Genomic DNA, 15,161 nt, shown 5'->3' with positions numbered 1-15,161 from the left:
CTCCTGAATCCAGGGCTGGTGCTTTATCCACTGCACCACCTAGCTGCCTCCAGCAATTATTTTTAATGGAATTTTTCTATCTCTTCCTGCTTGTTTTTCTAGAAACGCTGATGATTTATGTGGGTTTATTTTATATCCTGCAACTTTGCTAAAGTTGTTAATGTTTTCAACTATAATTTGTAATGGTTTTTAAGAGGATTTTATTTTCTTCTTAGTTTGCTACAGAAGATGTTAGAGTGGGCAGTTGCAGAAAACAGAGAGGCAAAAACTAATCCAGCAACTGCAGAAAATGCCTTCCGACTTCTGCTCATCCTACAGGATTTTCTGCAGACAGAGGGACTAGTTAACTCAAATCTGTGGACTGAAAAGGTATAGTAATATCTCTTGAAATTATTTACTTAGGGACTTTAGTCATTTTTTTTTAATTGTGTGGAAAGATTATTTTTTAAACAGATGAGAGAGGCATCAGGGAAAATGATATTAAACATTATTATTTTAACAATGGGATTTTCCCTTTGGACATTGGTTGTAAACTTTTTTTTTCTATTTAAATTAATTTTAAAAATTTTATCATTCATTTAACAAATTGTGAGCTCCGGATTTTCTTAATCTCTCCAGCCCCTTCCCCAGCCATTGAGAAGACAAGCAATATGATACCCATTATACATATGAAGTCATAAAAAACACATTTCTATATTTCCCATGTTGCAAAAAAAATAAAAGAAAATATGCTTCAGTCTGCACACAGAATTAATCATTTCTCTCTAGAGGTGAATAGTGTTTTTCATCACGAGTCCTTTGGAATTGTCTTGGATCATTGTATTGATCATAGTAGCCAAGTCTTTCCGAGTTGATCATTGTTAGAGTATTACTGTTACTGTGTAAAGTGTTCTCCTGGTTCTGCTCACTTCACCTTGCATCAGTTCTTATAAATCTTCCCAGTTTATTCTGAACCCAACCCCTCATCATTTCTTATAGCACAATAGTACTCCATCACAATCATATACCACAATTTGTTTATCCATTCCCCTCCTTTATGGGCATGTCCTCAATTTCCAGTTATTTGCCACCACAAAAAGAGCCACTATAAATATTTTTTGTACATAAATCCCATTTCCATTGATTTTAAACTTTTGACTAGGTTTCCAATACTTGTACTAAGTACTAGTTTTGGGGAAAAATTACTTTCAGGAAAATAAAGATAACTTTTTATTTCTCAATTTTTTTATTAGCTTTTAGAAGACATGATGCCTCTCTTTGACAGCCTATCCATCTGGTACTCAGATAGCCCAGAGTGGGTGAAACTTTCTCAAATTCAAATCCATTTGCTTCTGGGATTCATTGGGACAGATAATTTACAGGTTTGTAATTTTTAAAGGACTAAAATTTGGAAAATTCAAAAGCAAGTGTGAGAATTCAGCTCTTTGGATTAACACCTTGGTTTTCATAATTTATTGCAACCAATAAGATTTACTTCCAAATGATTAGTAAATAGCATGTGAGGAATATGCTCTGTAGTTTTTATAGGACATATAATTCTATTCATATATGTTTAGTTAGGCATTACATCTTAAGGGAAAGGAATTTTTTGACTAATTTTTTTTTCCATTCTATAATTATTTTTCCTAGTCCATCACAAATTTTCAGTTACCTAGTTCCTGAGAATCCTTACTTTTTCTAGCATAAATGTCTTTATAAAGTCATCAGAGAATAATTATTGTGAAAACCCCTTATTTTACCTCTAAGATTTCCATATTTTTGTATGGTTGGTGCAAAAAGACTAAAATTCATCTTGTATTTTTTTTGGGGGGGGGGGCAAGAGCAATGAGGGTTAAGTGATTTGCCCAGGGTCACACAGCTAGTAAGTGTCAAGTGTCTGAGGTTGGATTTGAACTCAGGTCCTCCTGAATCCAGGGCTGGTGCTTTATCCACTGTGCCACCTAGCTTCCCCTTATTCTAATTGAATTGTGCATGAAAGAGTGTAATTTTTTTTTCACCTTGTCTTTTAACTGAAGTCTAGTAGAATGAATGTGTCCTGGTGATAAAATATTCTAGTAAGAGGTGACAGAGGGCAGCTAGGTGGCGCAGTGGTTAAAGCTCCAGCCTTGGATTCAGGAGGACCTGAGTTTAAATCCGACCTCAGATACTTGACACTTACTAGCTGTGTGACCCTGGGCAAGTTGCTTAACCCTCATTGCCCTGCAAAAAATTAAAATTAAAAATAAAAAAGAGGTGACTAAATATGTAAAAGGTGACACATTTTTGGACAAGGCCAGTATGAAATTTTTTTTTACTTGATCATGCATATATGATACAAGAATTTTGTTTTTTCTGTTTGGAATGGTTGGTGGGTGCAAGAAAATAAAAGGTTAATTTAAAAGTTAATTGAGGGGGTGGCTAGGTGGTGCAGTGGATAAAGCACCGGCCCTGGATTCAGGAGTACCTGAGTTCAAATCCGGCCTCAGACACTTGACACTTAGCAGATGTGTGACCCTGGGCAAGTCACTTAACCCCCATTGCCCCGCAAAAAAAAAAAAAAGTTAATTGAAAGAAATTATTTGATTGTTTCAGGTTAATTGAAAAAAGAAAGAAACCCAAAACTTATTTTTAAAATTTTCTAATAATATTCTGGAAAAGACTTTTCTTTTGCCTCTATATAAAATGGAAAGTTTAAGAAATTAAGTTAGTAATACATATAATGTTGGTCTGTCTAGGAAATTCCAAAATGTTGATAATAGTAACATAGTATAGCTAACATAACTGGCTTATCATGCATTTGAATCCATTTTGTTTTAGTTGAACTCCATGGATTAATGTTAGGACTGTTCTGGCTTGTGGATTTTGTCTTGGATTTGCTGGCAGGTTAACCTTACAGAACCTGAAAAATCCTGGGCTCTAGAAGCCTATGGAACTTGAATTCTTTTTTGCCTTAGAGTTGAGGTTTCTTTACTGTAGTACCATAGACAGTGTTAAAGAATGATCCCTAATTTAAATTTTTCTTTTTCACTAAACAAACTTGAGCATATTTTATAGCAAAAATACCTTGAGGCTACATCATTTCACTGTTAGACTTGGAGCAGCTGTGGCTGTCCCTCCAGTTTTTAATTCAGTGCTTTATCTTTCTGTGATATTACCATTCCTAAATGCTTGTCATGGATCTTAACCATTATATATATAAAAAAAATTTTTTTAAAACTGACTTGTTATAATATTAATTGGAATGTTCATTGATAAAGAGAAAAAATCCTGTTCTAGTTTTGCCCTCTTAGAAATGGTAAATTGAAGACATTCTTAGATGTTTTATCGGTGGAGTTTTTCTTTTCAGGGAGTATAATAAGCCTTACAGCCTTACCTGTTTTCCTTTACGTTGTCTGTTAGGTTTGTGCCATGGCCTCAGCCAAGCTGAATACACTTCTTCAGACCAAAGTGATTGCAAACCAAGCTGAAGCATGTTACCTGTTAGGGAAGTTGGAGCCTGTTCTGAGCCAGTCTATCAGGGAGCAGACGGAAACCTACTCATTTCTCATTCCTCTTTTTCGTTCCCTCGTGTCTAAGATTTATGAGCTGCTCTTTATGAATTTGCACCTTCCCTCATTCCCCACCACTAATGGCAGCCCCTCATTCTTTGAGGATTTTCAAGAGTACTGTAATTCACATGAGTGGAAAATTTACATCGAGAAATATGTAAGTTTTAACTTTTCCGTGGAGATTTAAAAAATTAAACTCCTGCTCTGTTAGTAGTGTATTTCAGACTTGGGGTGTTGTTCTTTTTTGCTCAAGATCATGCCCTATATGAAGCAATATGAAGTTCAGACATTTGGCGATGGCTGTGAGTCTATGGCACTTTATTGGAAGGACTGTTACGAAGCCTTAATGGTCAACATGCATAAACGAGACAGAGAAGGAGGAGAAAGCAAACTCAAATTTCAGGTAATAATTATTAGATCTTTTTAAATACCTAAAAGTATTCATGCTGAATACAAACAGTACACAGAAAAAACATGTTTGAGCAACAGTCTGTAACCCAGTTGGTCTGATCTTAACCATGCAAAGAGTAAGTGATGTTCAGTAAGGCCCTAGCCTTAGTTTTTGCATCTCTAAAATGAGAGGGAGAGCAACTGGCCCCTGTGGTCCCTTCAGCTTCTAAATCAGTGTTCCCTTGATCCTAAAGGCCAGAGGATTAGAGACTGGACTGAAGAAGCATTATACCTGTGTATATTCAGTAATTTCTTTGAGGAGAGGCAGGAGGTTCAAGCCCTAGTGAGTACCAAAATAACAGTCCCCAAAATGTAATTGATACTGTTTGAACAGATGGGAGATGACTTATTAATGTGAATCATTTTTGTATCACCTGTCTTATGTAAGTCAGACTAGCACCAACTTAGAACAAAGATGAAAACTAGTTCCAAATTACAAGAGTCAATGAAAGTGAGAAGATGCAGCTTGTAGTATAAGCAACCCTGACTTGTGTGATACCATATGGTGACAGAGGACAGGCAAGTCCTTGGCACTGTCAAATCATTCTACTTCAGAAACTGGTATCATTTTATCAGTAGAAATGACATGAAAGAAGATGTATTACCATCTGCTTTGCCATTCTACTACCCAAAGGACAGGGGGGGGCCTTCCCATCTAACTTGAAACTGAAACCTTCCATATGCATGTGTTAGCTCATACATTTGAATGTGAGCTCCTTGAGAGCAGTAAGCCAATATGTCAATGTTATAATGTGACACTGAGCATTAAAGGTGACCTGCAAAATTATTTTTAAAAGGCATCATTTTTTATTTTAGGATTTTTTTGTGGAACCATTTAAGAGAAAGGCACGTCAAGAAAACTTACGTTATAACAGTATGCTTAAACAAATTAACAGCCAACATTTAGCCACTTTGAGACAGTGGAAGGCAATCCAGCTTTATCTGACATGTGAAAGAGGTCCTTGGGCTGAAAGGTAGGCATAAGTCATTTACCTTTTCATTTTAGAGTAGTGGTTCTCCATACATTTATCTAGTTATATCCCAAAAGAATGGGTAGGTCCATCATGAGTTGTTTCAGTGCTTTGTTTTTCTATTTGTGAACCAATGGCCTGGAATTTTTAAGGGTGTGTGTGTATTAAAAATATTCCTTTTTTGTTGTTCAGTTGTTTTTCAGTTGTGTTTGACCCTTTATGACCTCATTTGGGCTTTTCTTGGTAAAGGTACTAAAATGGTTTGCCATTTCCTTCTCCAGCTTAATTTACATATGAGGAAACTGAAGCAAACAAGGCTAAGTGACTTGCCCTGGGTCACACAGCTAGTAAGTGTCTGAGGCCAGATTAGAACTCAGGAAAATGAGTCTTCCTAACTCCAAGCTTGGTGCTCAATCTACTGTGCCAACTAGCCGCCCAAAATATTCCCTAGGATCCCACCTAATTCTGACTTCCCACCTCTGGAAACCTCTTCCATAATACAGACTGATTTATAGACCTTGGACCCTTAGAATTATGTCTGTTATTTGAAGTGAGAAAGAAGTACTTAGGTTACTTAGCCTGGTGCTTCTCTTGGATAGGCTTTGGGTCAAAGGAATCATCTATGTCTTAGATAAGAAAGACAAGGAAATGGGCAAGTCAGAGACTGAACTTCAGTGCAGACAGCTATGGTAAGATGTGGAGATCATTCCTCTTGATACTCTCCAAAATAGCAGTTCACCTTACCAGGTGTCTTATTCCATATTTTCAGAAACATTGTCCTAACAGTCTTTTGTACCTTATAATAATCAACCTATTCTTATTAATTACCCATTTCCTTCTTATTAGATTTCATTGATTAGTTATTTTCTATTTGTAAGAAAACTTTTCAAAGTTCTAATTTTTAATGATTGCGATTAAATTATTGTGGCAGTTTGAAAAAGAAGTGTCTCCCAGTAAATAGTTATTAGGTACTGGTATTTTATACTTAAAGGACAGCTAGGTGATGCAGTGGATAGAGCACCAGTTCTGGAGTCAGGGAGACCTGAGTTCAGATTTAGCCTCGGACACTTAATAGCTGTGTGACCTTGGGCATGTCACTGAATGTTGTTTGCCTTAGTTTCTTCATCTGTAAAATGAGCAGGAGAAGGAAATGGCAAACCATTCCAGTATCTTTGTCAAGAAAACCCCAGATAGGGTCACAAAGAGTCAGACATGACTGAAAAAAAACAACTCACCACCACCACCAACAATAATTATACCCTTAAAACGGCCAAGGACAGGGAGTCTATTTTCTTGATATGAAGATGTTTCTAGTTTAGGATGCTTAGGTTCTTTCTTTTTCACAGTTCCTTGACTCAGTATAGCCATTTCCATATGCTGACAAATTGCTACAGTTACTAAATCTCTGGGTTTTTTTATTTGTGTGGGGGGTTTTGGGGTTTTTTTTTTTTCTGGGCAGTGGGGGTTAAGTGACTTGCCCAGGGTCACACAGCTAGTAAGTGTCACATATCTGGGGCCGGATTTGAACTCAGGTCCTCCTGAATCCTGGGCCTGTGCTTTGTCTACTGCACCACATAGCTGCTCCTTAAATCTCTGTTTTGACATTATATTCTCTTGTTCCTCAGCACATTCTAGTTTTCTTTTGGCAGTACTATTTTCAAATAGTAATACTACATTATTATTGCTTACTAGTAATACTTTAAAGATGAATGTTTTAGTTTTTTAATGCTTAATTATTTCCAAATACAGTACTAGTTTTCAACTAGATTTTCTTTATGCTGAATAAAAATTCCTGTAATTCTTTCAAAACTCTAAAAATGTATTTGAAAACATAAGCTCACCAATATAATCTATTAAGTTCTCTATTATATCATCAGTGAATATTTTAATCACCATTATTTTTTATCTCGTCCTCTGTATTGTCTTATCAATGTTTGCTCTTCTTAGGAAACAGAATATTATTCACTGGAAACTTGCTAATGTGGAAAATTATTCTCGAATGAAGCTTAAATTGGTACAGAATTATAATTTTAACTCTCATGAGGAAGCCAGTGCTTTGAGGGACAATTTAGGTAAGTTCCAAAATCTCCTTTAACTTTTGTGTAGATGTCATTCATTTTGTTTAGGAACTGATAAGCTTTTTTTTTTTTTTTTTTTGTGGGGCAGTTGGGGTTAAGTGACTTGCCCAAGGTCACACAGCTAGTAAGTGTCAAGTGTCTGAGGCCGGATTTGAACTCAGGAAGTCCTGAATCCAGGGATGCTGCTTTGTCCACTGTGCCACCTAGCCGCCCCCAGGAGCTGATAAGCTTTTAACTGGTTTTGTTAATGATAGTTAAATATTTATCTTAATACTATATTAAAATTTCAGTAACATGCCTTTTTTGAGTTTATTTTTCTATTCAAATGACTCTTAAACCTTCAAATGCAGCCTTAAACTCTTCATTTAATTCTAATCCTTCATCTTCAATTGCCTGCTAGACATTATCACCTGAATGTTCCATGGGCATCGTATACTTTTCTTTATCAAAATTGTAAGTACATAATAACAGATTCATAGCATCTTCAGGTCCATCTGACTCTGTCCTCTGTGTGTTGATCAAACCCTTGCTCGAAACCCTCTAGTAAGAAGAAACTAACTGCTTTCCAGAGCAGTTCATTCTACTTTGAAGTAGTTCCCAGTTCAGTCGTCACATTTTGAGGTAGGGAGGACTTTAACAATCAGTCTTACTTAGGATAGTGAGAAAATTGAATGACATACTCTTTCTCAGTTTGTTTTAAAATAACTCATTCTATATCCTTCCCTCCGATTTACCACTAACCTACAATTTGTAAAGCGAATATATGCCTACATTTGAAGGTAAACAAGAATCCCCTGACCACATTCTTAAGAAGTGGAGGCCATTTAAGTGGCACAATGGAGTCAGGAAGACAAGAGTTCTAATCCACGTGTAGCTATTTACTAGCTGTGTGACACTGGGCAAGTCATTTAACATCTTTTTGTCTCAGCTTCTTCATTTGTAAAATAGAGATAATGACAACACCCACCTCCCAGGATTGTTGTGAGGATCAAATGAGATAATTGTTCAACACCTAGTATAGTGCCTGGCACATAATAAGCACTATATTAATGTTTTCATCGTCATCATCATTAGCTTTTGCCTGAAGACCTAGTGGAAGATAAGCTATCTCCTGAGGTACCCCATTCTACTTTGTAATAGTTTTCATTGTTAGCAGATTTTTAGTTTCTTTTTACTTTTAGCCTAAATACTCCTCTCTGACACTTTTACTCATTTCCTCAAATTATGTCCTTTAGGGTAAAGTCTAATTCTCAACCATATAATATCTTTAAAAAAATTATTGTCTCCCCAAAGTATTGTCTTCTTTTTCAAACTGCCAAAATAATTCTCTAGGCAAACCCTCCCAACTTCTTGGTTGTAATCCGAGTTCCTTTGCCCTCTGGAATATTATATTCCAAGCCCTCCAATTGTTCAATGTAGAAGGTGCTAAATCTTGTGCTATCCTTTTTTTTTTTTTTTAAAGTAATAAAAATTTTTATTTATGTTTTAGGTTCCAATTTTTGTCCCTCCTTCCCTCCCCTCCCCACTTCCTGAGGCAGTAAGCAATCAGATATACATTATACATGTATGATTACATAAAACATTACCATATTAATCTTGTATTATCCTGACTGTGTCTGACAGTACTTGAATTGTTTCTTTCTGGCTGCTTGCAATATCTTTTCCTTGACCTTAGAGCTCTGAAATTTGGCTATAATAGTCCTTGGAGTTTTCATTTGGGGATCTCTTTCAGGAAATAATCTGTGAATTCTTTCAATTTCTATTTTACCTTCTGGTTCTAGATTATCAGGGCAATTTTCCCTGATAATTTCTTGGAAGGTGACGTCTAGGCTCTTTTTTGATCATGGCTTTCCGGAAATCCAATAATTTTCAAATTATCTCTTTTGGATCTAATTTCCAGGTCAGTTGTTTTTTCTGTGAGATATTTCACATTGCCTTCTACTTTTTCATTCTTTTGGTTTTGCTTTATTGTTTCTTGATTTCTCATAAATTCATTAGCTTCCATTTGCTCAGTCCTAATTTTTAAGGAGTTATTTTCTTCAGAGAGTTTTTGTACCTCCTTTCCCATTTGGCCAGTTAGGCTTTTCAAGACATTCTTTTCCCCATTGGCTTTTTGTACCTCTTTTAACATTTGGCCTAGTCTGTTTTTTAAGATGTTATTTTCTTCAGTATTTTTTTGTCTCCTTTTCCAAATTGTTGACTTTTTTTTCCATGATTTTCTTGCATCACTCTCATTTCTCTTTCCATTTTTTCTTCTACCTCTCTTACTTTATTTTCAAAATCCTTTTTGAACATTTCTATGGCCTAAGACCAATTCATATTTTTCTTGAAAGCTTTGGATGTAGGAGCTTTGACTTTGTCTTCTTCTGAAAGTATATTTTGATCTTCCTTGTCACCATAGAAACTTTCTAGGGTCAGCATTTTTTTTCTGTTTGCTCATTTTTCCAGCCTATTTCTTTACTTTAACTCTTTGTTAAAGTAGAGCACTGAGGGGTAGCTAGGTGGTGCAGTGGTTAAAGCACCAGCGCTGGATTCAGGAGGACCTGAGTTCAAATCCAGCCTCAGACACATGACACTTACTAGCTGTGTGACCCTGGGCAAGTCACTTAACCCCAAATGCCTCACCAAAAAAACAGTAGAGCACTGCTTCCAGGATGGAGGGCACACTGTCCCAAGTTTCAGGAGGTTTGTGAAGCTGTTTTCAGAAATACTTCTAGGAATTTGTAAGTTTTTAGTTCTTCCAAGGTTGTATGATTTAAGGAGAGGTATGTTTACTACTTTCCTGGCCTGTGCTCTGGTCTGCAAGAAACCATAGGGCTGCTTTTCTGTCCTGAAACTATGAACAGAGTCCTGCTCCACTGTGGCTGCAAGCTTTGGTGTGCTTGTTCTCCTTCCCCACCTGGGACTGCCACCCAAGACTGCAATCTGGATCTGAGTATGGGCAAAACAACAGAGTACTGCATTGGTGCTAGCAAAGAGAACCATGTGATCTCCTTCTTAGCAACTATTCAACCCCCTTTTATCGTCTGTGGGCTAAGAGTTTTAGAAACAGTTGCTGCTGATGATGATTCAGAGACTCCCAAGGCCTGCTCCTGGTTTGTTGGGGCTGGGTCTGTGCTGGACAGTGCTCCACTCTCATCCTGGTGCAACAGACCTTTCTGGCTGACCTTTTAAATTGTCTTTGGCTGGAAAAGTATTTCACCCTGTCCTTTTGTGGATTCTGCTGCTCCAGGAATTGTCTTATGGCATTATTTGAAGGTATCTGAAAGGGCCTGGGGAGAGCTCAGGCAAGTCACTGTGTATCCTCTGCCATCTTGGCTCCTCTCCCCCCTCTCCCAACTTCATTCTACCTGTTTTCATGTGACCTGATCTATAGAGTTTTTGCCATGCTAGTTGCTTTTCTTTTGAGGCTACCAATAACTCTCTTACAACGTGGTACCTAAACATGAAAACAGGACTCTGGATGTATATCGGTCAGGGGATAATTCAGGACTATGACCTCCTAGTTGTTGACATTCTTTCATAATGTAATTTATGATCATTTTAGCTTTGGGGGCTATCATAAAATCATTGTTGACTTGCTGAGTTTGTAATCCAGTAAAGCTTGTCGATCTTTTCCAGACAAGCTTCTAGTCATGCCTCCCTAAGCTTGTAATTGTAAAGCTGATTTTTTTAATCCAAGTGTAAGATTTCAACATTTATTTCTGTTAAATTCCTCCTTATTTGAGTTAACCTAGCATTTTAGCATATCGGTATTTTTGACATGCTAAATGACTGTCATCCATCATCTTCACTCCCACACTCATCTTTCCTTTTAGTTTTCCTCTTTATGTTTATGGCACCTTCACCTCCCTAGCCTCAAGCTCCAAACTCTGTGTTATGTTTGGATCTTCCCTTTCTCCACACCCTTCCCTCCCACCCCCATATTCAGCCCCTCCACTTAATCTGTTCCCAGTCCTTCCTCTTCCACCACAACATCACACATGTCTGGTTCTCTCCGTTCACACTGCCATCATCTGCGGTTTTTATCACTCTACAGGAATTTTGTAATATTCTGCCAGCTCTTTCCTGGCACCCTAGCTGCCATTCTCACCGTTTTGTAATCTATTCTTCTTCACATGTCTTCCTGGATCATATTCCCAAAGCCACAGATCTAAGTTACCAGCCTACCCTAGGCAAAATCCTTAAGTTGGCTCCCTTCATATCTGACTTACAGAATCTTTATTCTCCTTCAAGCCTCGGTTCTTCCTGTACCTTCTCCATGAAGCCTTCTCTGATTCTCTTAGTTCCTTTCCCTATTTTTCCTAGATCCCATATCTCTCTGTGTTATAGTCTGTATGTCTATGTTGATCTTTGAGTATGCTACCACTCTAAGTACAATGTAAGTTTCTTGAAGGCAGAGGTTAGGATAAACTTTTTACCACCAGGTCATAGCATAGTGTCTTAAACATTAAGTAGATGTTTAATAAATGTTTGAATTTAATTGCAGGAAAAGAATTGTTCAAAACCAGAATTAGACTTAATCAAATGAAATAGCCCTTTTCTTCCTGCCTGTGACAATAGAGTGGTGAAATTAAGTTTCTCTTCTCCCTTAACTTCTGTTTTCTGAACCTGAAACTAATAAGAGTTACTCGTGGTGAACAATTTAAAAAAACATCTGTTCGCTTAGCAAACATCTCAAACTTGTCTTTTAAAACATGCTGTCCAGGGCAGCTAGGTGGTGAAGTGGATAGAGTACCAGTCCTGGATTCAGGAGGACCTGAGTTCAAATTCGGCCTCAGACACTTAGCACTTACTAGCTGTGTGACCCTGGGCAAGTCCCTTAACCCCAACTACCTCACAAAAAGAACCCCCCCCCACACACAAAAAAAGTGGTCTGTTACAGAACTCGTCATAGCTTAATTTGCTCTTTTAAAAGGGATCAGGAAGGGGCAGCTAGATAGCACAGTGGATAAAGTACCGGCCCCGGATTCAGGAGTACCTGAGTTCAAATCCGGCCTCAGACACTTGACACTTACTAGCTGTGTGACCCTGGGCAAGTCACTTAACCCCCATTGCCCCACCAAAAAAAAAAAAAGAATTAAAAAAAAGGGATCAGGAAAAAAAACAAACGGGATCAGGGTCTGTTATGTTCACATGCTCCTGACCATTCTTCTCCCCGCTCTTTTTCTAAACATTCTACTTTGTGTCCTCCCCCTTCTGGAGACACTTCTACAGATTTCTCAGAATCATGACTGTCTAAGAAGTAGCTACAGCTGTCATACTCTTAAGGTGGCAGGCGGTCATCATTACAGTGGGAATCTGTGCTGAGCTACAAGTAGCATGGGCTTGGAGAAGGATTCCTAAGCCCCTGTGTTCCATGTCTACAAATTTAAAGTGTGGTGTTTTTCAAATGTTATTTTCTTGGGGCAGCTAGGTGGAGCAGTAGATAAAGCACCGGCCCTGGATTCAGGAGGACCTGAGTTCAAATGTGATCTTAGACACTTGACACTTAATAGCTGTGTGACCCTGGGCAAGTCACTTAGCTCTCATTGACCGCCCCCCCCCCCCCCAAAAGACATTTTCTTGTAAATTTTTTTTTTTGGCTCAATACATATGGGTTCTAGATAAAATTAAACTTGAGAGATAGTGTCTCCTATTTATGAGCTTGTGTTTTACAAAATCACAATGCTTTTTTCAGTTTTTAAAGGTAAACATTCTTTCTATAATAGCATGTCTCTTTAAGTGCCTGTCTAGGCAGCTCTCTACTGTTCTAAGTTGTGGGGAAGGTAGTGATCTGCATTGCTAAAGTTCCCTTTACCCCATCTCTAAGTGAAAGCCACTGTGACAAGTGTGGGGAATGAGTAAACGAAAACAAAACTTAAAATCATCCTCAATATATGAACCCTCATTTGGAGATGCGACCTAAGTGAAAATGGCAACTTGCATCTATCCCTGAACCCCTCACCCAACCAAAAGGATTTCCTAAGCTGATGGTGCCATCTGGTGGCAAGTTTGAAGGAATGCCTTTCCCCTGCACCTCAGTTAATGCTATCTCAGGTAGTGTTTCCCACAGGCATTCTTTTGATCTCACTTCTTCCTTTCTTTTCCCATTTTTTACCCTGGAAATCCCAGGTGAATTTTTCCCCCTTTTACCACCTGTGTCTTGTTCTTGTTCTCTCATTTCTTCTCTTTCATTTGTAAATCAAAAGAGAATTCTAATTCTAATTATTATAAGATTAAGATTAGTTCTAGCAAAGTACTTATACAGAAAAGTAAGGTCTTGAGATTTAAATTAGACTTAAACAAAAGCAGCTCCTTTAACCTCCAAATATTTTTTTTTTGTGGGGCAATGAGGGCCAAGTGACCTGCCCAGGGTCACACAGCCAGTGTCAAGTGTCTGAGGTCACATTTGAACTCAGGTCCTCCTGAATCCATGGCCAGTGCCTTATCCACTGTGCCACCTAGCTGCTGAACCTCCAAATATTTTTAAAGAATCCGGTTGCCCCCTCAAAATTGTCTGCAAAAGCCTCCATTCTATTTTTTTCATCCTTAAACTACCTTTTTGCTAGACTACTGTATTCAATATAAAAAAATTTTTTTTTCTTTTTTCAATTTTGGTTATTAATTGTCAGTAATATTGTAACATTATTGCTTTCTATCCCATTTTCATTCCAAATGTATAATATTTCAATTAAATTAAGTAGGATTAATTTACATTTTAATAATAGAACATATACTCTGAACTGGAAAAGGAAACTGCAAACTACTCCAGTATATTTGGCAAGAAAACCCCATGAGCAGTATGGTCCACAGATTCACAAAGAATCATTTTGTTTGTTTTGCAGGGGAATTAGGGTTAAGTGACTTGCCCAGGGTCACACAGCTAGTAAGTGTGTCAAGTATCTGAGGCCGGATTTGAACTCAGGTCCTCCTTAATCCAGGGCCGGTGCTTTATCCACTGCGCCACCTAGCTGCCCTCACAGAATCAGACAAGACTAAGTGTCGGAACACCAACACCATAAGTTTCTTGAGGTGGAAGACTGTATTCATTCTCTTAGTATCCTAAGCAACTTATCACAGTAGTGCATAACAAATACTTGTTGAGTTGAATTGGAATGGATTGGATAGATTTGAATGTTTACAATTAATTTCCTCAGGGGTACCCTGTGGGCTATGCAGGTGTTACTCACAAAGACAGAAATGATTTCCACTAGGTTAAGTGACTTCCTGCTATTACCCAGCCAGTAAACATTAGAGCCAAAATTCAAAACTAGCATTTTTGACTCTATCTGAAATTCTTTTCCTTAGACCATATGGACTAACATGACCACTATTACTATTTCTGTGATATTAGGCAAGTATCTGCCAGTAAATAACTTTCTATAAGAAAAGTCTACTTTGTCTATTACTACCTTGATAAAACGAGAAGATTGTACTATAAGCTCTGAGGTCTATTTCAACCCTGTAATTCTTTGGTTTCTATATAATGTTTCTAGGGAAAAGTTCATTTCCCCCTCTATACCTTCTCAGCTTTTCTTCCCATTAGATTGTAAGCTCTGTGAAGGCAAGGATTGTCTTCTTCATATTTGTGTCCCAGTCACTTAGTACAGTGCCTGGTACCTAGTATCTGCTTAATAAATGTTTCTTGTCTGACTCACTGACATATTTTCAGTTACTGTTGACTAAAAAGTATAGAAAATGGAAGATATGACTTTACTCTTTTTTTTTAATCTTAAAAATATTGATTCATGGGGCAGCTAGGTGGTGCAGTAGATAGAGCACTGGCCCTGGAGTCAGGAGGACCTGAGTTCAAATCCGGCCTCAGACACTTAACACTTACTAGCTGTGTGACCCTGGGCAAGTCACTTAACCCCAATTGCCTCACTAAAAATATATATATATATATATATATATATATATATATATTCATTAGAGTTAAATGCTCCCTTAAAAGCTCTCTTCCATGAATATTGTACAAGAAAGATGTGTATCTCCTATTAACATGCATTGAGACATAAAATACGAATCTATGCTTGATTGAGATGTTTGCTATTGTCATGGAACTTGTTCAGTGTAGAGCCAAATGAAAGATATTAGATAATGATTATGACTGAAGACCTCCAGGTGCTCTTCTTTATGCATGATACTATGCT

At 37.6% G+C, this 15,161-nt stretch overlaps 1 protein-coding gene across 1 annotated transcript in view; it reads left to right on the top strand.

Annotated features, from left to right (window-relative positions):
* The window catches only part of NBEAL1 (neurobeachin like 1), a 177,966-nt gene that overhangs the window by 113,907 nt on the left and 48,898 nt on the right, over positions 1–15,161 (top strand). The window contains 6 exon segments of the mRNA XM_043997392.1: positions 216–369; positions 1,233–1,361; positions 3,379–3,684; positions 3,781–3,930; positions 4,794–4,951; positions 6,896–7,020. Of these exon segments, the coding sequence (XP_043853327.1) occupies positions 216–369; positions 1,233–1,361; positions 3,379–3,684; positions 3,781–3,930; positions 4,794–4,951; positions 6,896–7,020 (1,022 nt within the window).

Source organism: Dromiciops gliroides, chromosome 3 (genome assembly GCF_019393635.1).
Source record: "Dromiciops gliroides isolate mDroGli1 chromosome 3, mDroGli1.pri, whole genome shotgun sequence".
NCBI lineage: Eukaryota > Metazoa > Chordata > Mammalia > Microbiotheria > Microbiotheriidae > Dromiciops > Dromiciops gliroides.
This window is presented reverse-complemented; position numbering and strand designations above follow the sequence as displayed.